This window comes from Ictalurus furcatus, chromosome 15, assembly GCF_023375685.1.
Source record: "Ictalurus furcatus strain D&B chromosome 15, Billie_1.0, whole genome shotgun sequence".
Classification (NCBI taxonomy): domain Eukaryota; kingdom Metazoa; phylum Chordata; class Actinopteri; order Siluriformes; family Ictaluridae; genus Ictalurus; species Ictalurus furcatus.
Window position 1 is genome coordinate 23,150,558 of NC_071269.1, and position 27,735 is coordinate 23,178,292.

The 27,735-nt window shown below is 39.8% G+C and overlaps 1 protein-coding gene across 2 annotated transcripts in view; it reads right to left on the reverse strand.

Annotated features, from left to right (window-relative positions):
- Window positions 1-27,735, reverse strand: part of ngfa (nerve growth factor a (beta polypeptide)) — a 39,573-nt gene continuing 11,838 nt past the window's right edge. Inside the window, exons 2-4 of one of the 2 annotated variants that reach the window (XM_053643523.1) lie at window positions 23,595-23,687; window positions 1,421-1,534; window positions 1-1,123 (exon numbers count right to left, since the gene is read on the reverse strand). In XM_053643523.1, coding sequence (XP_053499498.1) covers window positions 477-1,112 — 636 coding nt within the window. In that variant the 5' untranslated portion in view covers window positions 1,113-1,123; window positions 1,421-1,534; window positions 23,595-23,687 and the 3' untranslated portion in view covers window positions 1-476. The remainder of the gene's footprint in view (window positions 1,124-1,420; window positions 1,535-23,594; window positions 23,688-27,735) is intronic. The other variant, XM_053643522.1, reaches the window with a different exon arrangement.

Here is a 27,735-nt window from a genome sequence, read left to right on the forward strand (position 1 = left end):
CGTGGACGGGAGGATGGAGGTTTTTAGCCAAACAATCGAAACAAATCAGCGCATCTAGAGAAAGATTTATTGAAATAGCTTCCTCTGGAAGCACAGACACGATTTGATTTGGTCAATTACTTTGTTTCACTTGATTCGTTTAGCGAATCTTGATCACGAATCAAGTGCTTGGTGAACGGAATCGTTCGTTAGTGCGTCTTCCACTCTTCGGTCCATCTGTCAAAACAAGCTAAACAAATCCTTTCTACGATTCGAACGATTCGATACTTGTTGACTTGAGTGCATCGGTGAGTACGTCAGTTTGATTCACTGATGCACTTGAATAACTAGCAAACCGAATCATGAATTGGATCATTGTTATGACGGACCAATTCACTTGATTTACTCATCGAGGAAACGAGCAAGTCAGATCATGAACCTGTACTTCCACAATTCAATTCATCGATTCATTCAGAAAACAGGTGAAATGTCGCGAATCAGTGCTTCCACGACTTTCGACTGACCACGCACACGCACGCGGCGTTAATTCGGATGAACCTCCAGGTGACCTGATTCTTGAAAGATGTTAGCGCACGAACGTATGTGTGTGTGTTGGTGCAATAGGAGTTCCAGCGCTTGTTATCGATCCCACGGCACCCGGTTGTTCCCGCCTTCATCCCGCGGTGGGTGGGCCCACGGTTTGTGACGCGGCAAGTGGTTTCGTAAAACATCTGCTTCTTGACCACGTTGTTGATGCGAACATCAGGCAGCACCATCACTTCGTTTCCCCCTAAGTCTGTAGCACGGGTCATGTTTCCCACCCAGTGGTTTTCGCTGTCGCAGGCCGAATATTCACCGCGGTTCTGGATGTCGCGTGCTCTCCGCCGTATTCGCGGACTCCGAGGCTCTGAACGGCCATCGGAGGGCACTACGTCGCTGAAGAGCACACGAGGTGATCGGTAACGCCGCTTGTTGAACAGTTTAGGGTCGACTGTGGGGATGAGGTCATCGTGGGTCGAGTCCTGGGTTCCTGCGTTCTGATTGGCTGGTTCCTGTGAGTGGGTGTTTCCCACCATGTTGAGTGCAGCCTGGACGCTGATCAGGAAGAGCAGGACCGGCGTCGACGACCTCATGGGCACACGTGCTAGAGAGAAAGAGAGCGAAAGAAAGGATTGTAATAGACGAGTCAGCTATAACATCTTATAAATCTTTTTATAAATACCTCTTTTTTTTTGTTGTTAACACAGTTTGATATAATTTCACCCCCTAAGCTCCGCCTCCCAAAATTTGTTGGCAGAATGCAGCGGAAAAATGGAAGTAAAGACGATGATAATATAGTTACGCTTTGAACTTATATGTTAAATATTAAATATGGCCTCAATAGCCCATGTAGGAACAGGATGCGTTTCACAGCGAGTGTGTAACGTGACGTGTGTTCCACCTGTGAAATGTTCCTGGTTGAAGTGAACGTCTCGTGGGCTCCTAAAGCCAGTGTCCAGTGCTGGCTGAGCCCCGAGAGCCTGCCATCAGGACCGGCCTGTGCGTCTGCTTCTCTCTGTAACACACACACAAATACATTTCTTTTACAAAGCATAAACTTCTCCTCTCCATTTCCTTTTTCGGCGTCCGGCTCTAGACTTCAGGTGCCGACAAGCTAGGAAACGTCATGATAGGATTCTGCATACGTTTCTTTCCTAGAAGTTGTCTTCTTAAATTCATACCTGTTTCACGACCGTAAAAATCATTTCTCATCCCAGCAGCTCGCTAATCAAAAATATATCCACGCTATCATAGCCGAAAAGCTATTGTTGGAGAAAATGCAGAAAGTTCACAAGTACGTGGAAGTCTCAAGACTGTGAATGATCTCAGAGAATGTGACTGGCGGACCAATCAGCATACAGAAACAAATCAATATAGAAATCAGCTCGATAAACTTGGTACGTTACTCCAAAATGTACTTTTTCTCATCATGGCACCCGTGTTATGACTGGCTAGTCTGCACGCTTCAATTCTTTTTGATGTTTTGATGCGTCTCACTGGCTTCAGTCAGGCATCTGATTGTTTTTTTTCTCCCACACTCCAATGAATATTTGATGCTTAGTTTGATCTAGCAAATTGATGGTTCACTGCTGAACCAATAAACAATACATTGAAAATAGTTTGACATTTTTATAGATAAACTGTGAAATAGAGAATTCTTTCCATTCGTCCACACAAAGGGAGTGCAAATTTTTGCACTTAACTGTACCTGTCTATCTGTGCAGCCCATAATAGACATACAGCCACTAGAGGGCAGTAAAGCACTTTATATGTCAGCAATTTCTCTTTCTCTCTCTCTCTCTCTCTCTCTCTCTCTCTCTCTCTCTCTCTCTCACACACACATACACACACACACACACACACACACACACTCACAAATCCTACAGAAGGTAGTATTATAAACAAATGTAAGGTTGCCATGGTTCAAAAGATGGGAATTCCTGCTCATTACAGTGAGTCAACTCATTCAGCTCAGCTTACCATTTCAACAGAAAGAAAAGGGAGGAAAGAACAAGACGCGTGTATATACAACTCTCGACGTTCACCTGTGTTAGTGAATGACATACAAAGATTTTGCCTTTCTCTCTCTCTCATTTCTTTCTCTCTCCCTCTTTTCCTCAGTCGAACTAGCTTAGTTCTAGCACTTAGCACAATCATAAATTCATTTGATCTAGCCATCAAATTGAAATCAGTCCAGTAAAATCATTTAAGTTGGTGTTTCAAACCATTAGCGTCTCTACGTCACAGTCCACTTGTGTCTTTCTATGAAATGTGAGGTATTTGTAATCATTTTAAACCTATTCCTTCTAGCAGACCAGACCGTTGTAGCTAGTGAAAATTAGCCTGTGCTCTCAGTATAATGTACTTTGTCGCGTGGTACCATCAAGGGTACGTCTACTGTACTTTCAGTGTACATCTTATACGCAGAAAATGATGTCAGGTACACAATTTGCCCTTAACAACCACTCTTGTACCTTTAACACACTTTTAGAGTACTAGTTTAAAAATACTTTTTGGTGTAATATGTTGATGGGTACACTATTGTCTACTACTTTCCAGGGACAAGATACACACGAAAGGGACAAAGTGGTACCACGACGGTGATAGGGAAAGGTACAGTGTAGTACCATTTTTAATTAGATTGTAGACAAATTGCTGCCTTCAAAGTGCACTTAAACCACCTCCTTACAGGGAACTTAGTAGCTCTGTTTATTAGTTCCGTTTAGACGCGTTCTGATGATGTCATCTTGCGCCTCTTTAGAATATTATACAGGAAAAGAGGTGATACAACTAGCCACCTTGGCATTCCTTGAATTGTGAGTTCAAAACTTAGCATCGCTTGCTAAATAATATGTGTTACAGATGTCATGATATTACGAAACAGCTGATTATTTAATGCAGTAGTATTTTGCGGTTTGGGACACCACCCGTGGCTGTATTCCAAACGGGGGGGGGGGAGAAGTAGCGAGAGCTTAGCACAGTCGAAAATCACAAACTCTCTCTCCAAGTGTGTTTTTTGGTGCAAGTGGTCACTTTCTTGTGGTTCGTTCCCTCCACATGCAGCACATGTGCGGTCCGTCTAAACACACACTCACTTGATGGATGCTGGATGACTAAGGGGGGTGGGGGGATGTATTTACACTACGACCAGCGTGTGTTGCACTTTAACGCTGAAATGTGCGCTCCATGCTCCCCTCTGTAAACACACACAGGAGGTCAAAGTGGTTTAGCAAATCCTTCTGACAGCTTGTTTCAATGCACACTCCGCACTACCCCTAAACACTACAGCCATCAATCATTGGACTAAAACACAGCCACAGATACACCCTGGTACCGTTTGCTTATTTTTCACCTCCATACCAACAGCCATAAGATCTATTTCTAAGGATCTATTATGTTTTTGAACAAGATGATGTCATCAAAAAGCGACAAGCAAACACACGATAAAACTGAAACACACACTAACCACAACATTTATTTGACACCGCGATTCTTACACCTCATCCAATCACACGCAGCCGAGGGCTGTGTCCCAAACCGCATAGTAAACAGTGCTCTCAATAATAGATTAAAAAAAATTAAAAATAGTCCGTTACCTAAGGTTCCCACAGGTATCATGTTAATTTTTTTTACACACTATTTAATATGCTAGTATTTAAAATAATTGAGGATGCTGTTCTAGCTTGCTAACATTCCACATCACCACCCAGTTTAGGATGCGATTTAGGACGGAGCCTCATACACTTCCTAAGCCTTCATTTATTCAAAAACACTCTGTTTATCTTTTGATTCACACCAGAAACATTCAACTTCATGTGGCCTGCATCCACGAAGCACATATGCCAAAAAATTACAAATCCTTTATTAAGCAGTGTTAGATATTTGTCTAAATCTTTAGTTTGACACTTTCCTGTCCTTCCTGTTTAGCCTGACTCCTGGCCACTGTCAGAGGCTGCGTCCCAAACCACCCACTGCCTAATAAATAATCCGCCACCACAGATGATCTCCTATTTTGCCGTATAATTCTTTGTTAATTTTGTTGATGTTTCCCAATAACGTTTTTTTTTTTTCCCACGATGAACGTGATACGTTAAGTAAATAACAATTTAGTCTTCTGCTAAATATTGATGAGGAACTCCGACAACATTTCAGTTTTCCTTGCGGTCATTTTCCATCATCTAAATCTACACGGAAACTAATAACTAAAGGACTAAAACGTGCCTTAAAACTAAGAGTAAAAATTTGGAATTGGCCGAGCACTGGTGCGATTTAACACTGAATTTAAACTCAGACTGCGATAGTCATGATGTGACCTCAGAGGTTTAATGCTTCCGCCATTAAACTGTTAAAGATTTGATATTAAAGCAGATAACAGCAGCTCTGACATAATAGATGCACTAAAATAGACTTTAACCAGGGCATGGTGGGCTGGTTTGAGTATTTCTGAAACTGCTGATCTCCTGTGATTTTACACACATAACAGTCTCTAGAGTTTACACAGAATGGTACAAAAACAAAAAAAAACATCCAGGGTCTGCAGGCGAATGACCAGACTGGTTTGAGCTGACAGGAAGTCTATCGTAACTCAAATAAGCATTCTTTACATCCGTGGTGAGCAGAAAAGCATCTCAGAACGCACAACACACCAAACGTTGAGGTGGACGGGCTACAACAGTCAGCTTATTTAACAGGAAAAAATCCTGTAGCACCAAACGAACAAAACAGTGAATCGAGTAAAACGAACGAACTTTTAATGCGAGTTATGACTTCATTCATGCACATTAAGTAAAAAAAGAGCCGATCGGATGGGGGTCGGGGGGAGGGCTGATAAGATCAAAGAAGACTCAACCGATATGGTGCGGATGTTGTAAAATTTGAGACGTGATCGTTATCACCATGTTCAGTCCTTCACCATTTAAGACTCATAACACAAAATAAGCTTTAAACACATGGTCATGTAGTAGGGCCCATGGATATAGCGAATATTCAATGAGTAAAAGAAAGGCCATGAAAATATATGTCAATTAAATTTTTTTCCTTAGAAGAATTATTTGATCGTCTATCGTCTACTATGACTGTTTTTTTGTATCACTGATTTCTGTGTTTTGTAGAAAAAGGCAACTGTTACTTCTGTTTTCTAAGAGAAAATTTCACAGAGGAATGATTAATTGAGCGACTTCCCCCTCCAGCTTGTTGGATCTCGGTACATGCCTTGGCGCCTTACCCGTATGTGGTGCTTGGAGAGGTCCGCTACAATATACTTCCATACTTCCATTGGAAGTTTTCTTGTTCTGCATTGGCCATGAAGTTAATTTTGGTTTTGGTTGAAGACGATAGTAAAGAACGCTTCCTGGAGTGTCGTTATACTGCAGAAAAAGCCTCCAGACCTCTTTCTCAACAGTATACAATGGTATAAAAGTTTGTGGGCGCCTGACCTTCACACCCATATGTGGGCCTTTCGAAACTGTTACCACAAAGTTGGAAGCAAACAACTGTATAGAATGTCTTTGTATGCTGTAGGATTACAATTTCCCTTCACTGGAACTAAAAAGTCCAGAACTGTTCCAGTATAGTAATGGCCCTGTGCACACAGCAAGGTCAGTGAAGACATGGTTAGCCAAGGATGGTATGGAAAAACTCGAGTGTCCTGCACAGAACCCTGACCTCAACCCTACTGAACACCTTTGGGAGGAATTGGAACACTGACTGCACCCCAGGCCTCCTCATCCATCACTGCCTGATCTCACTAATGCTCTTGTGTCTGAATGAACACAAATCCCCACAGCCACGCTCCAAATTCTAGTCTAAAGCCTTCCCAGAAGAGTGGAGGTTATTAAAACAGCAAAGTGGCGACCGACTGTCTTTCAATGCCCGTGGTTTTGGAATGGGATTTTGAACAAGCATATACACCGATCAGCCAGAACATTAAAACCACCTGCCTAATATTGTGTAGTTTCCCCTTGTGCTGCCTAAACAGCTCTGACCCGTCGAGGCATGGACTCCACAAAGACCTGGGGAAATTGAAGGCCAAGTCAACACCTTGAAATGTTTGTCAGGCTCAAACCACTGAACAATTTGTGTGGCAGGGCGCATCATCCTGCTGAAAGAGCCCACTGCCATTAGGGAATACCGTCGCCATGAAGGGATGTACTTGGCCTGCAATGATATTTACTGTAGACAGGTGGTACATGTCAAAGTAACATCCACATGAATGCCAGGACCCACGGTTCGCCCAAGGTTCGGTGTAAGGGTGTACTAATCAGGTCTGTTCGGTTCGTCATTCAATAAGATGATAGCTGATTATCAGATTACATTCCAAATGACAACTAAGTTACTTACATGCTTTTACCTTACTGCTATTTTTAGCAATATATTTGAATATTCGTTACTTCTGTGTAAGCACCAGTGTGTACATGCTTGTTAAAAAGCCTACGAGTCTTTATCTAAACTGAAAAGTTAGTATGCTTTTGTAATATATATTCAGGGTTGCCAGGGACATGGTTTTTACACCACATTGGGCTAATTTTGGAATAAATTCGCTTGTTTAAAAAAAAAATAACCTGTGTTCGCCGAACTCTTAGATTCAACCTCAAAAGGAAACTCTCGCTGTGGTTGCTGGGACTACGGTCGCTGCGATGGCCTTGGGACTGCAATTACAACATGCAGTTTTGCACTCAGGTCTCCTTTAGTGAACAGTGGACTAGTTCAACAAACAGACTTCATGTACAAACCGTAATGAACTTTCTTTTACTTTCACACTCTCTGTCGTTACCCAGATGAGGACGGGTTCCCTTCTGAGTCTGGTTCCTCTCAAGGTTTCTTCCTCGTATCATCTCAGGGAGTTTTTCTTCACCACCGTCGCCACTGGCTCACTCAATACGGATAAATTCACACACTTAAAATCTCTATCCTGTGTTTATATGTTTCTGTAAAGCTGCTTTGAGACAATGTTTAACCGTTGTTAAAAGTGCTATACAAATAAAACTGAATTGAATTGAACCAAGAGAAAAGAAAGATGTTCATGCATTTTCAAGGCAGGTGAGTAAAACGATGACTTGCGTTTTTTTTTTTTTTGACCAATGAATGAACGACCTTACACTGTACTGTCACTGTTCTGTGATATACCACCAACATACAGTATTTTGGGTTATTTTCAGTTCTTTTTGTGCATTTTTAAGGCTTAGCTGGAAATTTAGCTAAAACCTGTGCATGCTAGATGCAGGTTGAAAACTAGCTAGAGTTAGTAAAATAGCTAGCTGTGTTAGCCCTGTTTTTTTTTTTTTTTAAAAGAACTTATTTTGTTTATCTAAGCTGAGAAACTTGTGAGTGATTGTATACCAACAAACGTCACAGTAATTACATCGTAATAACATCATTAGCAGTAATAAAATGCTAGGTGATTGCTGATATGAGACTAATGCCACCACAAACTTAGCTTACATGCTTTATGTAATTAGCCCACGGCATCCTGCGCTAATGGATTGTCAACATCGGATAAATTAACGTCCTTCAGAAACACAAACATCCTGCCACTGAGCGCTGCGTCTCACACACCGAGGGCAGTGTGTTAACTGAATCGGTGTTGGGTGTCGACACGGTGCTTTTGCCAAAGTACACACTCTCACTGAGGCGCTGACAGCAACGACGAGATTATGAAGTGGTGTTAAAGACTGACGGCTCATTTCTGTCATCAGAAAGACAGACAGAGCGCGTATTAGAGATTCAAACAGGAGTAAAAACTAATCCGAATGACCGCAGAAAAATTCACTTTATGTTTGAATTGCATTCAATGAAACTCTGTGGCTCTGGTTACGAATCTGCAAACTCAAATCGGATTAAGCTTTAAAAAATAACATGCTTTGGAAGGATATTTAACCAGAGGATAAAATCTTGTTAGCTACATAATTCCCATGGCTCCAGTTCATAAAAAAAAAAACAACAACAACCAAATAGTCAGAGCCAGACACCGGGGATATCTTCCTCGACTGACTACGTCTGTGAAAAATAGAACTGTTTTGCCGAAATTTTTGGTGTAAGTGTGTTTCTACGTGTAATTTTTAAAATGTAATGTTAAAAACTAATGTTATTTCTGCTAATTGAATTTCTTGCTTAAATCTAATTTGATATTTGAAGGAAATATGGCAATAAAGGGGGGGGGGGCTGGGGGGATGGAAAACTCAAAGTATATATATTCAATATATATATATACAATATATATATTCAATTTTCCTCATGTCTAATCTCTTCTATTGACGCATGTGTTCAGACAACACTCAGATGGAATTGATCTAAAATGGATCATAAGGTTTGGTAACACTTTACAAGAACTGCGTATGATAATAATCATGCACTAAACCCTGAATTAAGGCGTGTACTAATCATGAAGAGCTAACCTCGTGATACTACGACGTTAGTCTTATGAATTTATGCACGAATAACGAGCATCTTAAGTACATGTTAGTACACGTATTAATTAACACGTAGGGGTAAAGTAAATCAAATACGCTCTATAAGAAATATTATGAATTAAACGTGTACAATTTAAAATTTTTTTAAATATAATTTGCCGTACGCAGCTGCGTATACAGACGTCACCGGACGGCGTTAAAACGAAATCATCGGTGTTTATTATTAGTGCGTTTTTTGACGTTCGATAAGGAGGATCAAGGTAAATTATGAAAGTAATCCAGCGCCATCCAATGATGTTAGTGTACGCAGCTGCACATTATGTAAACAATTTGAAATGATGCGCGTTTAATTCATAGTAAGTATTAATTCAGGTATTAGCGCATGATTATTCGTATACTGTTCATGTAAAGTGTTACATAAAGTTTTGCACAAACGTGTGGAGTCCATGAGAGCTCGAGTGCACACTGTCATTAAAGCAAAAAGGGGACATACCAAACGCTATGAAATGCTGAAATTCGTGTAAATATTTAAAATATTCTACTTTTCACTCAAGTTGTGGTCAGTAATATAATTTGTAATGAAAACTGTTGTATTAAATTGGAAAAGAATGTCAAATAGAAATTGGCACCCTGTCCAGGGTGTACCCCGCCTTGTGCCCAATGCTCCCTGGGATAGGCTCCAGGTTTCCCCGTGACCCTGAAGAAGGATAAACGGTATAGAAGATGGATGGATGGATGGATGGATGGATGTAAAATACATGAAGACATTTTCACTGATGGTCTCACTTTTGAACCCCACTGTATTTTTTTTTTTTTTTGACGAAATATAAAATTAATTACAGTAAAGAAATATTCTGAGTTATTTAACAGGACCCATAAAATGCATTGTATAGAAAAACCACACCTCGTTTATTTTACATAAAATATACTCTCGTTAACGATGTCATTTATGATTCTTGCCAAATGTGAGGCTCGGCTTCTTTTTAAATGCCATAAAAGATCAGTCTTTATGGAAAATACGTGGTTTTATATTGATTTGCTGCGGTTTTAAACCACGCTGCAGAATATCTTGCCAACTGTGCAAATTAACAATAATAATGTTTTTGCATTCCAGGTTAAACCATATTTATTTCATTATCATGCTAACTCAAATGGTAAATGACACGTCATTGATCTGATAAACTGAACTGGAATACATTGCTCAATATATAAATACATCTCTAATTCCAAGATTATCACTTGCATAAATAATAAGTGTTACTTTAGCGCTCAATTTAGTCTCATTCTCTCTCGCTCGCTCTCTCTCTCTCTCTCTCTCTCTCTCTCTCTCTCTCTGCCTGTGGTCCATAAAATCCTCCTTGTGGTTATATTGAGGTCGAAGCCATTATTAATACCATGTGTTATTCTAAACGCACGTTTCAGTCAATACACAGAGCTATTATTGCATAGTGATTATGGTGGCCTGAACATAATATCTGTGTAACACAGAATGACTGATGACAAGTTAATATATGTTCAAACATTAATGCAGATGTAGTCCAGAAATCACAATGGGACCAACCAGTCATATGCCCCTACTGCGATGAGATCTGATGTACGTGGGCTGCTGCAGACCCTTACAGGTTACACTCAATGATTTTATTTCCGTCTGGATACATCTTCACCCTTGAGAAATTCAGCCAAAAATACCTTGATACCAAAATAACTCAAGGGCGGGCTGAAAACTTCAGTCCTATCTGGATCTCTGATTTTATAAGCAGATGTTGATTCTAGAATTGGAAAACATTATGATGGCTGAGTCCATTAAAAGGAAGATGGAAATAAAGTCAATCCACCAGGCAAACTATCCAACAAGCAATTAAACGGGTGATTAAAATAATCGACACGGGTATAAAGCTTCAGTTTATCTTCATGTAGGATGCAATTTTATTACATTTAGTGTTCTATAAACACATTTCTGCTCTTCAATATTTAAACTTCTAGGAAAATCGTGAGGAATGAAGCGAAGATCATCATGCGTGACGCAAATCATTTATTAGAGATGTTACCCTGAAAAATGAATGCGGTCCAAGTAATGTCTTGTGAATGAAAATACTACACAACTTAAGTAAAGGGGCCGCAAAAGCAATTAGTGAGAAACAACGGGAAGGAAAGAATGCTTATGATTGACCACAAATTAAGCCTTTGTATTGTTCAAAGTGGAACGCTGGTATTTATATTTGAGATGAAGACAAACAGATGACCAGTAGAAGCACTGTGAAACTTCAATCCATCCATTCATTTTCCTACACTGGGTTGCAGGGAGCCTGGATCCTATCTCAGGAGACTTGGGGCACAAGGCGGAGGACACCGTGGACAGGGTGCCATCCCATAGCAGGGAACAATCACACAACGACAGTTTTTGAAATGCCAATCTGCCTAAAACAAATGTCTTTTGACTGGGGGAGGAAACCGGAGTACACAGAGGAAACCCCCAAAGGACAGGGAGAACATGCAAACTCCACGCACACAGGGCGGAGGCAGGAATCAAACCCCCAAACCAGGAGGTGCGAGGCAAACGTGCTAACGACTAAGCCAACGTGCCCCCGCCATTGATACGGATGAAATTCGAATGGAAAACTATGTGCAATAAATCCATCCCTTATTCATTCACAAGTCTGAACAACAACTGGAGAATATATGCTAACTGGAGAAGAAAAGAATGAACTCTTCTTTACGAGACTGTTTTGTGTACCACAATCCTCTACAGGCTTTAACAAGGAAGCTTAATGCCAACTAGTAAGTCATTAAGAGTCTTGAATAATATTAACAGGATTAATAAAGGGAAAATGTTCTGCATTGTTATCTTTGTGACTCTTACTCCTGAACAACAGTCTCAGTTAAAGATGCTTAAAGATCATCTATTTGCGTTAAAACTGCACTCATTTTACACTTCGACACCCCCCTGCAATGCTAACTTAGGGTAATTACCTTTAAATGGTCAATTTTTCTGAAATTAACCAAGTAACTGTGCAAATTTGTCAGTAAATACATTTCTAAATACATAAAAGTCCCTGTATTTTGGGCTGAATGTAGTTTTTCTGTTCATTCTAAAATCTCATAACAGATGTGGGATGTGAACAGTAGTCAACACTCCCATATCCCAAGGAAAGGCATAGTATCTAAAGACATGTAGATGCAACGTACTGTAATTTTACTTGTTGCATTGCTCGGGGATATGCCAGCATAAATAAATGAGGAAGATTTTGGAAACCAGCACATGATGGCTATAGCTTTGGACCATCTAAATCTCCAGTGAAATGGGGCCAAGAACATTGCAGTACAAACAAGACCCAAGGACAACCATGAGAAAATACAAAGTGGTGTAATCACAAACAACAAGTCATGGTACCTCACTTGATGCCCCACAGCTAAACACGCTAAAGTTATCCAAATTCCAAAAAAGTTTCCATTAAGCCACTTTAAACCATAGCATGGGGTCTAATTATTTGCGACTAGCAGCAGAAGCCACCTTGCTTGAACAGTCCATATGCAATTATAATGTCTCCTTGAATAAAGACTTGAGGGGGGCCATGGTGAATTTAAATGATCAAAGTTGGCAAACCCAGAGAACAGTTGGTTTCCATTAACAATGGGGCAACTGGGTCAAAATACAACAGCCTGGAGCTTTGTGTATCCATTTGTAGCTCACAACTGATGCTACTTTAGAAAGGAATAGTGTTGAGAATTGATGTTCTGTCAGCTGGAAATAGGAATTTGCTCTAGACAATACATAACCTAAATTCACCATCTTTCTTCCTCTAGTTCAGTTCATTGTAGTTACATGAATCAAGACCGCTGCATCCTCTTCCACATAAACTCGTCCAGGTGAGTATTTCCGGGGTTGACTAGTCCAGAATTCGTTCAGTATATTGCTCCATTTGGCTTTGAAGGCAGTCCCATGGTCTATGAGATGGAAACAATTCATTTCCATCATTCATAAGTTACTAATAGTGAGATATCTCTGGATGCTAACAAGATCGAGACTAGGGTATGGAAAAGAAATGCAATACCAGAATATCAATACCAACATGTTTATCAAAACTATTTCACTGTAAGCAATGATTCTCTTCTTGAATGTTGGTTGAATGCCAAGTCAGGAGCACATGTCTGATTGATGGATTTCCAGTCGAACCTAAATACAAGGGCTACTAGTGCACAAGTACTAATTTATACAGGCATATCCCAGTAAAAAAAAAAAAAATCAGAATCACTCTTCTGGAAAGGGTAGAATTTGTGTATTTGTCACACTCTACTCATCAGTGATGCTCCTGACTACAATACAGGCATTTTTGCCCCCGCTATTTCCCTCGAAATACTCATATTCACTTATCTGCAGGTTTCAACACTTGAAATTCTATCAATGCATGAGAATAACTTATGATGAGTATTCAAGAGCCCAACAGCAACTCTATTAAAGTCATAATTGTGTTGTTACAAGCGCCAAACCAAACCCTCCGAGCTACCTTTCGGCAGATTTGTCACTTCTTATTCTTAATTTGTGAAGTAGGCATGACCAATTTGCTGTTTGCAATTTGTTCAATGTCCATGAGCACCAGTTATGTTGAATCTTCCATGCTGACATCAAATTGTAATACCCAAGTAGGCCAGGAAACTTGTTGGGTATTAGTTGGTAGACTAATTGGTAACTAGTTGGGTAACAACTAGGACATTCTGGAAAAGGTTTCTCCATTCAGACAGCTCAAGTCAGTGAGGAGATTGTCATTCAGGTCTTGTTGGTTAGGTGTCAGTATCCTCCTTATTCCATTATTATTTGAAGCAATCGTTTATGACGTTTATGACGCTTGCTATGTAATCTTGTTTGAGGCCATTTTTTTCTCTTCCTCATTTCTTCTGTAAATGATCAAGATTATCGTAGCCTAGTTATCCATAGCCAATGAACCTACCACACTAGTTTACTCTTAACTAACGGGTTAAAATTGACGTTACACCCTGACTGACGATTGAACGTATGTTCAACTGATGCAACCTTGACTTTGATGTCCATCCAAGATGTCCTGCAGTTCATTCAGCATATGATAAATGCCATTGAAGTTAAAAGACAAAGGTGGATGGTTGTAAAATAAAGAGTACAGAAGAAGGAACCGTTTACATTTGGCTAGAGCCTGTAGGCAAACTTTGATGTTCTGAAAGTCAGCTAAAGACATGCTGAATGACAGGATGATAGAACTTACTGAGGTTGTCGTTGAATGATTCGCTGTGTGACCGAGTGAAAGAACTTACCAAATAAATAATCTCGAGGGGATTGTAACATGGTGTGCTGAAGGTCAAAGGCGAACTCCAGCTTTTACAACAACCATTCAGCAGTCTGAGGTTTATCTGGATGTCTATTGATTTTGACAGCTTGTCAGCGCTGTGCCCTTCGACATGCTTTTAGAGCACTATTGAAGTTGAAAGCCTAGAGCTGACAGGTGTAATATAAAGAGTACAGAAGAAAGAAGCCCTTGCATTTGTTTAGAGATCACTCGCAGTTCTCTGGAGCTGCTAGGCAAGCCTTGATGTATGTTATGGGAATGGATGAACGAATCGCTGAATGGCATAACTATAGAACTCGCCGAATGACTCACTGAAGGATTTTTGAGAAGATTTGGATGTGTTGTGCTGATGGTTCAAGGTAAAGTCCCGTGTTTTGGTTGCCTGGAAACTGATTCATCTAATAAGTGGTAGCTAATGTAAAGAAATAACATCTAGCAAGCTAGTTAGCTAGTTTAGTTGAATTGATGCAGATGAATGGAAATAAATGAGTATATGAATTCCCAGGGCGGGGATGACTGTGCAGTTCTGGTCTTTATCCTCGCCTGATAAACTTTGCGACCTCAAGTCATTGGTGGACATCTTAACTATGAGATTTTACTGTTGTCTCCATCTTGCATAAGCAGTAAAATATTATTTATGTCTGATGTTTATTTTCTCTCAGTGATGCAAGATGATGTATTTTACACGGTGTACGCGTTAGATTAAAACATACACACCAAATGAAAACTGGTTTTGTGAATGCCAGTAGGAAATAGGGTTTATGTTCTTTCTCTCGTTGTTGGTTGTCTGCCAGGCAACTATGAAAAAACAAACAACAAAAATAAAGATTAAAAAAACAAACAACAACCCCAAACTGAATAGCCCAGGCATGAACTCTGCTTTTCCCAGACACCAGGTCCAACGATTTGTCAAACTCTGTCCATCATTTGTAGTATTCTGGAGCCATTAAGCACACCTTAATAAATGACCTCCTGATTGAAAAATGACAGAACTTTCTGGATAATCTTGAAGGTATTTTAGTGGTATGCTAGAGAGTTGAAACTGTAGCCTTTGCAGCAACAAATCAACAGCATTGGTAAATCTTCCAACATGTTTTTAATGGGTACCTTGACTCAGGAACAGAAACGGATCTTAACACAGACAGACTAATGATATTTTAATACATATCCAACCCACTCTAATGTAGATCAAGTCCTAAAATAACAAATTGGTAAACATTTAAAAAGAAAAAAAAAAACCGCCAAAAATAACAAGTTCAAGAACAACAGTAACTTCTTCCAAATCTGTGAGTCCAATCCAAGTTCAGAGCTAAACGGTTACGGGTTTAAGGAACTAAATAATGACAGACTTTCTCAAGCACCCTATACCAGTTCTCTGGCAGTCGTACCATTTGAACCCACGACCTGCTAATTATTGCCACCTTAACCTTAACCACTGACCTTAAGCAGCATCTACTGCCCAAAGACGAGTGTTCGAATAGTGCAGTAGTAGGAATAGACTAGCAAACAATATCTAACAAGCTGGAATCAGAACCAATAATCAGATCAGACAAAATGTCAGGAAACAACAGCAACAGGAAATTGACCAGATCAAGTGTGGAGCGGATATTTATACTCTAGGTAATGAGAAACAGGTCCTTCTAATCAGTCAATATTGGAGAGAGAGAGAGAGAGAGAGAGAGAGAGAACTTGGTTGGTGAATGAATACTGAGATGTGAAGGGATGGTAAACTAACTGAAATGAACTGAATGAACTATGGTAAATAACTCTAGGAATGAACTCCAGCCTTAAGACTGCACTTCACTGAGTGAAATTATACATGATTCTAAAAACTAAACATTCTCATGGACTCGGATTCAAATCAATTCAGTTTGATTTGTGTAGCACTTTGTCATAAAGCAGTTTAGGGAAATCTCGATGCACTGTCGATGTACAACCGTGCTATGTTGATAGGTATTAGCAAAAAAATAAATAAAACTATTTCAGTTCTAAAACTGGCTGAGCTGTGTTTTAAGCCATTGCGCAATCCTCGATAATATTGAACTCTGTATTAATGTGCCAGGTTTTAATCCAATAAAACTGTTAGCCACTGTTCTGTCCATGGAATGGGCATCACCCTATTTTTTTTACCCTTAATCATGATAAAAACACAGTAATACACGCCCTCTCATGGCTCTCTTATTGCTTCATTATACACTTGTTACACTGTACATTTCTGTATATGTATAATATTAATGTTGCTAATTTCAGAAACCTCACTGGCTAGCTTGAAGTACTAGCATTCATGTCACATATATCAGCACAATGCATAATCATGCAGATACAAGGTCAAAAGCTTCAGTTATTGTTCTCATCAGACTTTAACCGTCACAGAGATCACCCAAACAGACTCAGGCTCACCCAGACTGGACAGTTGAAGATGTACAGTTTCAGTGGGTCTTTGCCCATGATTAGCATCAGATTCTTGTTCTTGGCTGACGGGAGTGAAACCCGATGTGGTCTTCTGCTGTTGTAGCCCAACCACCTCAAGGTTTGATGTGTTGTGCATTCTGAGATGCTTTTCTGCTCACCACGGTTGTAAAGAGGGCTTATTTGAGTTACTATAGACTTCCTGAAAAGGAGCTGAGGAGAGCAGCAGTTTCTGAAATACTTAAACCAGCCCATCTGGTACCAACAACCATGCCACGATAAAGGTCACAGAGATCACACTTTTCCCCCATTCTGATGTTTGATGAGAACATTAACTGAAGCGCTTGACCTGTATCTGCATGAGTGTATGCACTGTGTGCTGCCGCCACACGATTGGCTGATTGGATAACTGCATAAATGAGCAGGTGTACAAGTGTTCCTTTACTTAGTGAACTTAGAAACGTAGGTTTCTGTAATCTTGTTCAATTATTTTACTCTAAAGAGTCATCGGTGGCAGAATATTGCTACATGACAGACTGCATACCGAGCTAACATGAGGTCAAAGGTGACAGAAAATAATTCAAAGTCAAAATAGTTTTTAAAGTCAAATTCTTTTCAGTTTTTTGGCTGTTTCTGGCAGAAATTCTGAAATGAGCAACGTCAAACTAGTCCCCCCCCCAACCTAAACATCCATCTATCCAGCCATCTATTTTCTATACCACTTATCCTAAACAGGGTCATGGAGGAGCCTACAGTATCCCAGCGGACTCCGGGCACAAGGCGGGCGACATCCTGGACACGTGGACATATTTCTATCTACTGTACTTATGAAATGCAACAACAGTAGCTAGCTGCAATCCCATGCTAGCAATACTGTTCAGTTCATACCACCATGGTTAAACGGAAGTCTGAAGTCATTTGGTGGACGTAGCTAAGTGTCAGAGTACCAGTTGACGAATAAAATAAATTTAATAAAATTGATAAAACTAATCAAATTCGTTTAATAAAATTGAAAGTTTGAATTAAACCAACCCCTCCAACCCCCCGCCCAAACCAGACAGACGATAAAGTATCAGACGAACTCACTGATCAGACCAGTCTGAAATGGTGTGTCCCGATATTCTAACGAGCGCGCCTGACAGCCCGCTATCCGCGACTTTTCTACTAGACCTGCTATTCCACAGAACTAAAAATAACTTAAGCAATGAGTATCAGTATTGGTTAACCCTGCATGTACCAAACTATCCATTTATAGAGTCAACTCAGTGGATTTGCCCCGCCCATTTTACTGTAAAAGTGGAAAAACATTGAGGCGCAGTTCATGTAGATGTTAATGGGACAACAGTGATTGAGATACTGTGCTGCAGATTGTGGCCTCAAGACAAACATTAACTTCATTAGAAAGAGATCATGGGTTTAACTCCTCTAAGCCAGCTTTCTCTGGAAGCTCTCTCTCTCTCTCTCTCTTTCTCAGTAAAGAAAGTGCGCAGACTGTGGAGAAGTTTAAAACAATCCATAAATCAAGTGCACTTGACTTCAAATGAATAACTGACATGTTTGTGCGTGTCACAGGCCCTGTTAAAACACAGTTACCCTTCCTTTGCCCTCCCCGGGTTTTCTTACTGAAAACAGTGGCTCTGTGGCAGTCCTGGGATTCGTACTAACAACTGTATTATGACAGAAACAAAATATTAATCCTGACACTTGCCTGTTGTATGAATAATAAGTCTTGTAGTGATTGAAATGTTGACTTAGAGGCAGAAATGATCCTGTTGCAGCCAAATGAAAATCCAGCTCCATCATACTGTACATCATACCGTGCTCAAATCACATAGAGCCTGTGTTTGAATTGTAAAACAATATAAGAAAGACAATGGTGGTTTCATGGCTGGGATTGTTGTTTTTTAGACCAGCTCTGGATTTAATTCATGCGCCGAGGGTTTTTTGTTGATAAGTGGTGCTTATGAGCTTCTTGGCTACGTTAGCGTTATAGCACAAACGATTAGATTTTGGCCAGAATGGAGTTTTGCCTGATTTCTGGCACCTCAACTAAATTCTGCCTGATTTCTGGCACCTCAACTTTAAGAAACCATAAATATATTTCATCAAAATGACTTTATTTGCTTGTTAATCTTGCCATGGCTAAATTCCTGCAAAGTTCATGTTGCGTCAGATTTAATAAACAGAGCGGTAAACAGTCGGTGTGCCAAAAGATGTCGAAAACCTTGCTGTGTCATTTCCTCACACAGTAATCATCACAATTTGATCGAGTTGCTGGATAGATACATGCCATGGCAAAACAGAGTTACGTCTAATCGATTCTGTCTGAAATGACTGTCCAAATGTCTTGTGTTGCTCCTGTGCTGTAATCAAAATAAAATCTTTAAATACAGTGTTCTCGCTAGATTAAAACGCTAGACTGAGATACATGTAAAAAAAATAAAATAAATAATAATAAAAAAAAGGAATATAGTCCTATATTCCGATATATACATATTACTAATCACTGAAATCTGCAGGAAGTCTTATTGCTTGTTATTTTAGTTAAAAAAAATTAAGGAAAAATTATGTTCTCACATGGTTCATTCAAACACCAGAGAAAAATGGCACTGTTTTAATAATAATAACAATAAAAACCTGTCGTATATTTCAGCTTTTATCCAGTAAAAGTGACATAACACAGCACAGAAGTCTTGGTCAATGCTTACGTCACATCCCGCATTGACTACTGCAATTCCATCCTGTCTGGCATCCCTAATAAACTGCTTCACCGGCTCCAAATAATCCAAAACTCTGCAGCAAGGATCGTTACATGCTCCAAATCAACCAGCCATGTAACACCTCTAATCATCCAGCTTCACTGGCTTCCTGTTGCCTATCGAATTCAATTCAAAATTCTGCTTTCTCACATTTAAGGTCCTACATAATCATGCTCCTACTTACCTCACTCACCCCATGGAGAACTACACCCCTACCCGCATACTGCGATCCTCCTCAGCAGGTCTACCAGCAGTACCGGACATTCCACCATGGGTGGAAGAGCCTTTAGTCACATCGCCCCTAAGCTCTGGAATTCACTTCCCCATCACATCCGCAACTGTGAATCCGTTTCAGGATTCAAAAGCTTTTTAAAAACTCATCTCTCCAGGCTTGCATATTCTCTGTGACATGGTTACATAATACTTAATTATAATACGTGTTTTAGTGTTTTATGTATAATATTGTATAATGTATATATATGCATATGTATAATTGTATATATATATATATATATATATATATATATATATATATATATATATATATATATTGTGTTTTAGTGTTTTGTGAATTGTATTTGCATGCTGCATTTGTGACGTGACCTTGGGTGTCGTGAAGGCACTTTAAAACATTTTTAAATTATTATTATTATAATTATTATAAAAAAAAGATAATACAATGGCAGTTAATCATAAAAAAAAAACGTAAGCAATTTCACGTGTTTTGTGTGTGCATGATTTCTGTACAGAATCGTCAGAATAATCTTTTCTCACACGGTTCAGTGGAGAAGCAGACGAGACAAATTGAAGGTTTCCTGGACGGTCGGCTGCTAAGATCATTGAGACGTCTAACAGTGAAAGCAGATGGAAGACGGTAGACAGGGTTTATAGTTAGTGCTGTGATTCAATTGTCCCTAACGTGTAATCAGTCTCACTCGGCCCTGCTGCGTTGTGTTACAGAAATTTCATAACCTCTGCCTGAAACAATAAACACAGCGAGACATTTCTGATTTTCACAATTGACAGAAATGAGCTCAGCACCATGATAAGGTTGTGGGAACGCTAGCTTTTTAGTTTTCTCATTGTAAAGCTCTTAAGATCATCAGCAATCGCAGTGTAATCAACAATACAATATCTACAAAAATCTTTGGTTTTCTCAGAGCAGAAATTATCCTGACTAGCTCAGTCAGGCAACCAACCAAATCATTTCCTAGAACCACATTGAGGTTCCAAGAACCACCTTAAGAACCATCCTAGGGACCCTAACACCACAGTGCAGATTCTAGAACCATACTGAGGATCCTAAAACAACACTGAGAATGATCCCAGGGAGCCTAAAACCACATTGAGGATCCTGTACTTGCTCTGAGGATCCTAGAACCTCCTGGAGAACCACTCTGAGGATCTTAAAACCGCACTGGTGATCATAGAACCACACTGATTACCCTAGAACCACCCTGAGAATCTTAGAACTACACAGAGCAACCTAGAACTGCACTGAAGACCCTAAAACCACACTGAGATTCTAAGAACCTCACTGAGGATCCTTAGAACTGTACTGAGGGTCCTAAACCTCCATTGAAAAGCCTAGAACTGCACTGTGGATCCAATGACCACACTGAGCACACTGAGCATCCAAGAACTGCATTGAGCTTCCTAGAAATGTACTGAGGATCATAGAACGGCTTTGAGGACCTCAGAACTGCACTGAGAAGCCTAGAACTGCACACAGGATCCAGGGATCTCAGGGAGGTTGCTAGAACTGTCCTGAGGATCCTAGAACCACACTGAAGATCCTAGAACTGCACGGAGGATCCTAAAACTACAGTGAGGATGCTAGAACAGCATCAGCACTGAAGATCCTAGAAGTGCACCACACGGAGGATCCTACAACCACTCCAAGGATCTTAGAACCATCCTGCAGATCCTTGACATTGAGAAATCTAGGATATCTTATGGATGGATTTAACATTCCGTTATATATAAACATGGCTGGAAGCACACAGTACCAGCAGGTTAAAGCATCAGTATGTGTGTGGAAATGTAATTATGTTTCTCCTTCCTCAAGCGTCCCATAGTAACTTAATGGCCAGTGAACCTCAAAAATAACAATGTAATGCCCTGATATTATGAACTGTTCTACATGATCTGGAAAAGAGCTGCCATGATGTATCAGTATTAGAGTTTGCTGTGATCATTACACATGATAGTGTTACATTAACATTACATTAACATAACACTGAAGTGCATAATCACAGCTTGTAGGAGTTTTACTCTTCCAAACCAGGAGGCAAGATCTGAGATAAACAGAATAAACTAGAGAAAAGGTATCATGCTGTGTTCATATCGTATAGCACTGTAAGTATTTTTTGTAAGTTCCAGCTGATAAAGTTTTTCAGAATTAAAAACTTTCTAATTTGAATGAAGATGGTGATGCGTTCAGAATGTCTACCGAGGTTCTAGATGTTTAAATGTTTAAACTTTAGGTTGAGGCTAAAGTTCCTGGGTTAAGGTTCTTGGGCTAAAATTCCATGGTTGAATTTCCTCAGGTATGGTTACTGATTAAGTTCCTAGGATAAAGTTCTAAGTTGTAAAGTACTGTCAGAAAGGTACTCAACTAAAGGTTCTGGGCGAAAGTTCTGGGCTTAAGTTCCTTGGTTGAAAATTCTCAGCTATAGTTCCTGATCTAACGTTTCTGGGCAAAGGTTCTTAAGTTGAAGTATGTTGGATTAAATTTCTTAGTAATAGTTCCTGATTTAAAGTTCCTGGGCTGAAATGTCTTGGCTGAAATTTCTCATCTATAGTTCCTGACCTAAAGTTCCTAGGATAAAGTTCAGAGTTGTAAATTACTGGGGAAAGCTCCTCAACTAAAGGTCCTGTGCAAAAGTTCTTGGGATAAAGTTTTTTGGCTGAAAATTCTCAGCTATAGTTCCTGATCGGTTTCTGGGCTAAAGTACTTGGGCTTAAGTTCCTTGGTTGAAAATTCTCTGCTATAGTTCCTGATCGAACATTTCTGGGTAAAATTATTAGGCTTAAGTTCCTTAGCTGAAAATTCTCAGATATAGTTCCTGATCTGAAGTTCCTGGGCTAAAATTCCATGGCTGAAATTTCTCAATCATAACTTCTTTTCACAAGTTCCTTGGCTAAAGTTCTGGTATGTAAATTACTGGGTTAACGCTCTTCAATTAATGTTCTGGCCTAAAGTTCTTGAGCTTAATTTTCTTAACTGAAATTCATCAGCTGTAGTTTCTAATCTAATCTAGCAAAAGCCCTTTGGTTTATGTTCCTTGGTTGAAAATTCTTAGCTATAGTTTCTGATCTGAATTTCCTGGGCTAAAGTTCAAAGGTGCAAATCACAGGGGCAAAAGCTCCTCAACTGAAGGTCCTGGGCTAAAGATCTTGGGCTTAAGTTCCTTCACCGATATTTCTCAGCTATAGTTCCTGATCTAATGTTTCTGGGTTAAAGTTCTTGGACTTAAGTTCCTTGGCTGCACATTCTTAGCTATAGTTCAGTTCCTGGGCTAAGGCTCCATGGCTGAAATTTCTCAGTTATAGCCCCTGTTCTCAAATTCCTTGGCTAATGTTCTGAGGTGTGAATTACTAGGTTAAAGCTCCTCAATTAAAGTGCCTGGCCTAATGTTCTTAAGCTTAAGTTCCTTAGCTGTAGTTTCTAATCTAAAGTTCCTAGGTTAAAGTTCTTGGGCTGAAGTTTCTTGTCTGAAAATTCTTAACAGTAATTTCTGATCTAAATTCCCCAGGCTAAAGTTCAACGGTGCAAATTACAGGGGCTAGAGTTCCTCAACTGAAGGTCCTGGGCTAATGTTCCTTGGGTGAAATTTCTCAGCTACAGTTCCTGATCTGAATTTCCTGAGGTAAAGTTTTGAGATGTAAATTATTGATTTAATTTCCCGGGCTAAAACTCCTTGGCTAAAGTTCCTAAATTTCCTGAAACCACAATTTTTATGCTAATCAGTACATGTTACATGATCATGTTTGTGATTGGCTGATCACATTGAACTTGTACATAACAGCAGAAGTAGCGTGGGAGGAAAGGACCTTGAGTGTTACACCAACACATTTTCCAGATCGCTGTATCTTTACGACCTTGACATTCAATGATGTCCTCATGACAGTGGAGTCCTTGTTCGGCTAAACGCCACTGTGCTTCATATCAATGAGCTTACCGTCTTCCAGCACTCATGCTCACATCTGCTACTTTGAAAATGACCTTCTACTGTCTGCGCACTCTTCATTCAAACGTAAATAAATTCATGGATCTGGAAAAAAATGAGAAATACATCAAATCATATACAAATGGTCTGTGGTAGTGAAAAATGAGATGTGAGTCTTTGTGAATTAAAACTAAGGCTGAACAGCACTGAAATGAAATAAAATAATATATTATTATTGAATTAAAATAATTAAATTGTATAGAACAAATCCGTTATCAAGCAATTATCTATAAACGTAGCATTGATATTACAACACGGTGTGAGACAGGAAACTTTCACACTGGCTCTGACCCGAAATAATTCCATCTGGCCCACACATGCCACTCAAAAATCTCTACTACACACGTAACTCATTAAAGACTTTTAATATGTAAGTAAATGAAATACTGAGGTGTAATTGCACACACACACACACACACACACTGAAAGAAATATGACACATTCTTGGAATTTTTGGAATGTTACTCAACATACTTCTGTTACTCCTCACACTTCTGTTACTCCTCACACTTCTGATACTCCACACACTTCTGTTACTCCTCACACTTCTGTTACTCCTCACACTTCTGATACTCCTCACACTTCTGTTACTCCTCACACTTCTGTTACTCCTCACACTTCTGATACTCCTCACACTTCTGATACTCCACACACTTCTGTTACTCCTCATACTTCTGTTACTCCACACACTTCTGTTACTCCTCATACTTCTGTTACTCCTCACACTTCTGATACTCCTCACACTTCTGTTACTCCTCACACTTCTGATACTCCTCACACTTCTGTTACTCCTCACACTTCTGATACTCCTCACACTTCTGTTACTCCACACACTTCTGATACTCCTCACACTTCTGATACTCCTCACACTTCTGTTACTCCTCACACTTCTGATACTCCTCACACTTCTGTTACTCCTCACACTTCTGATACTCCTCATACTTCTGATACTCCTCACACTTCTGTTACTCCACACACTTCTGATACTCCTCACACTTCTGATACTCCTCACACTTCTGTTACTCCTCACACTTATGTTACTCCTCATACTTCTGTTACTCATCACACTTCTGTTACTCCTCATACTTCTGTTACTCCACACACTTCTGATACTCCTCACACTTCTGATACTCCACACACTTCTGTTACTCCACACACTTCTGTTACTCCACACACTTCTGTTACTCCACACACTTATGTTACTCCACATACTTCTGATACTCCTCACACTTCTGTTACTCCACACACTTCTGATACTCCTCACACTTCTGTTACTCCTCACACTTCTGTTACTCCTCATACTTCTGTTACTCCACACACTTCTGATACTCCACACACTTCTGTTACTCCTCATACTTCTGTTACTCCACACACTTCTGTTACTCCTCACACTTCTGTTACTCCTCACACTTCTGTTACTCCTCACACTTCTGTTACTCCTCACACTTCTGATACTCCTCACACTTCTGTTACTCCACACACTTCTGTTACTCCTCATACTTCTGTTACTCCTCACACTTCTGATACTCCACACACTTCTGTTACTCCTCATACTTCTGTTACTCCACACACTTCTGTTACTCCTCACACTTCTGTTACTCCTCACACTTCTGTTACTCCTCACACTTCTGTTACTCCTCACACTTCTGATACTCCTCACACTTCTGTTACTCCACACACTTCTGATACTCCTCATACTTCTGTTACTCCTCACACTTCTGTTACTCCTCACACTTCTGTTACTCCTCACACTTCTGATACTCCTCACACTTCTGTTACTCCTCACACTTCTGTTACTCCTCACACTTCTGTTACTCCTCATACTTCTGTTACTCCACACACTTCTGATACTCCTCACACTTCGGATACTCCTCACACTTCTGTTACTCCACACACTTCTGTTACTCCTCACACTTCTGTTACTCCACACACTTCTGATACTCCTCATACTTCTGTTACTCCGCACACTTCTGGTACTCCTCACACTTCTGTTACTCCACACACTTCTGTTACTCCTCACACTTCTGTTACTCCTCACACTTCTGTTACTCCACGTTACTCCACACACTTCTGATACTCAACACACCTGTTACTCATCACACTTTGGTTACTCCTTACGTGACTGTAACAAAAAGCATATGTACTCCACACACCGCTGTTACACTTCTGTTGCTCCAGAAGCATTTATTACTCCACACACTTCTGTTACACTACAGACATCGGTTATTCCTCACGCTTCTGTTACTCCACAAGCATCTGTTTCTCCACACTCTTCTCAAAGAAAGAAAAAAGGGATAAAAAGTCAGAAGTAATAAAAAACTCAACAGCACCAGTGGTAACATTCTGTACGTATGTTAGACATTTTCCAGCTTGGATTGGCGCAATAACCGAGAGCTAGCTAGTGGGTGGAAACTGGCTATAAATGATTTGGAAGGAAAAAGGGATAAAACTAAACAAAAAATATGATAATTCCTATGATGAGTACCATGTCCTTTTTTATTTTACAGGTGCATTGCAGCTGCACAAACAATGCTAGACATGCATGCACACACACACACACACACACACACTCACTTTAGTCCAGACTTCAAAAAGAAAGTGTGTGTGTGTGCACTTCTAACACTGTTTGTGCAGCTGTGCGAACCATTAACTTTCAATCATCATAATAAGCAGTGGTTATGGCAATAAAATAAGTATAACCGCTTAAAAAACTTTTGATGGGTACAGATATAAATCATAGGTTGCCATATAATCATACACACACTGTGGGGTATTTTACACTTCTCAGCACGTGTTCAATAATACATACACACACATATTTTAAATAAACAGGTTACAAAGTGTTGTAAAGGTTTTGAGTGTTCTCCAGGCCTCGGGGCCTTTTGGTAATCACTTCTTTTATAAATAAGTCACTACTATAACAACACTGGCACACACACACACATGGTGCAGGGTGAGTCAGAGAGTTTAACAGGATTTTAAATGGATTATGGACTTTGCAAACCATCATTAGCTAATGGAGAAAAACACAAACAATTTAGTGTAAGGGTCTGTCGTATACAAGTGCACCTTTTTTTGCAGTAAAAGAATACTAATTTTATGTTGCACATGGTTGAAAATAGAGATAAGTTTATCGTTTATAATCCTACAAAGAACGAGGAAGAGAAAACATGAACATGGAGCACAGGAAACTCGTTCGTGAGCTAAAACCCTTCAATAGGTGGACGTAAGATCGCACGATATCGACTGTTATCGTACAGTTTTAAGGCATATTATCCCCTGATCCCAACACAACAAGCCTTTCCGTATTATGGCACTTTATCTAGACAGGTGATTTTATTCACTCATTTATGAATTCATTTATCCATCTTTAGTAAGCGCTTTATACTAGATCCAGAGCCTATCCCATGGAAAACCAGACATGAGGCGGGAATACACCCTGGGTGGAAAGACAGTCCGTCACAAGGCACCATGTACACATACGTTCACACACATGTTCATCCCTGGAGCAATTTAGAGTAGCCAATTCACCCTATTTGTAGATGGAGGAAACCTGAGAGCCCTGTGGAAACCCTCATGGAAAAAGCTCCGAACAGACAGTAAACTGAGCTCAGGATCAGACCAGGGATGCTGGAGCAATAAGCAAAGTGACAAACTGTCATAGAACATCATTTGTTTGAATGGAAATTTCCATCCATCAGTGTGTGGTGGCGTTTAACCGTAAAAGCAGATACATATACATCTGTATTTCCCAACAACTGAACTTTCTTTTATTATATCATTTATTATATAACGAACAAATTGGACAAATCAAATTTTATATACAAAAGAATTATGCGATCAAACGCCTCAAATCTCGATACGAAGTACTTCCATATGTCTTCTGCTCTAAATATCGTCAAATAGGAATTGATCAAGAACAAGCCATGACAGAAAGTAAACACTGAGATATCATGATTGTAACCACAAGAAGTAATTGCATAAATTATATAGATTTGCATGTTTGTATGACAAAAACACAGCTGGTTGAAAAAAAAAAAAATCCCAAACAAACTCCATGTGTGTCCAAACAAGCGAACCAATCCGGAAGGCC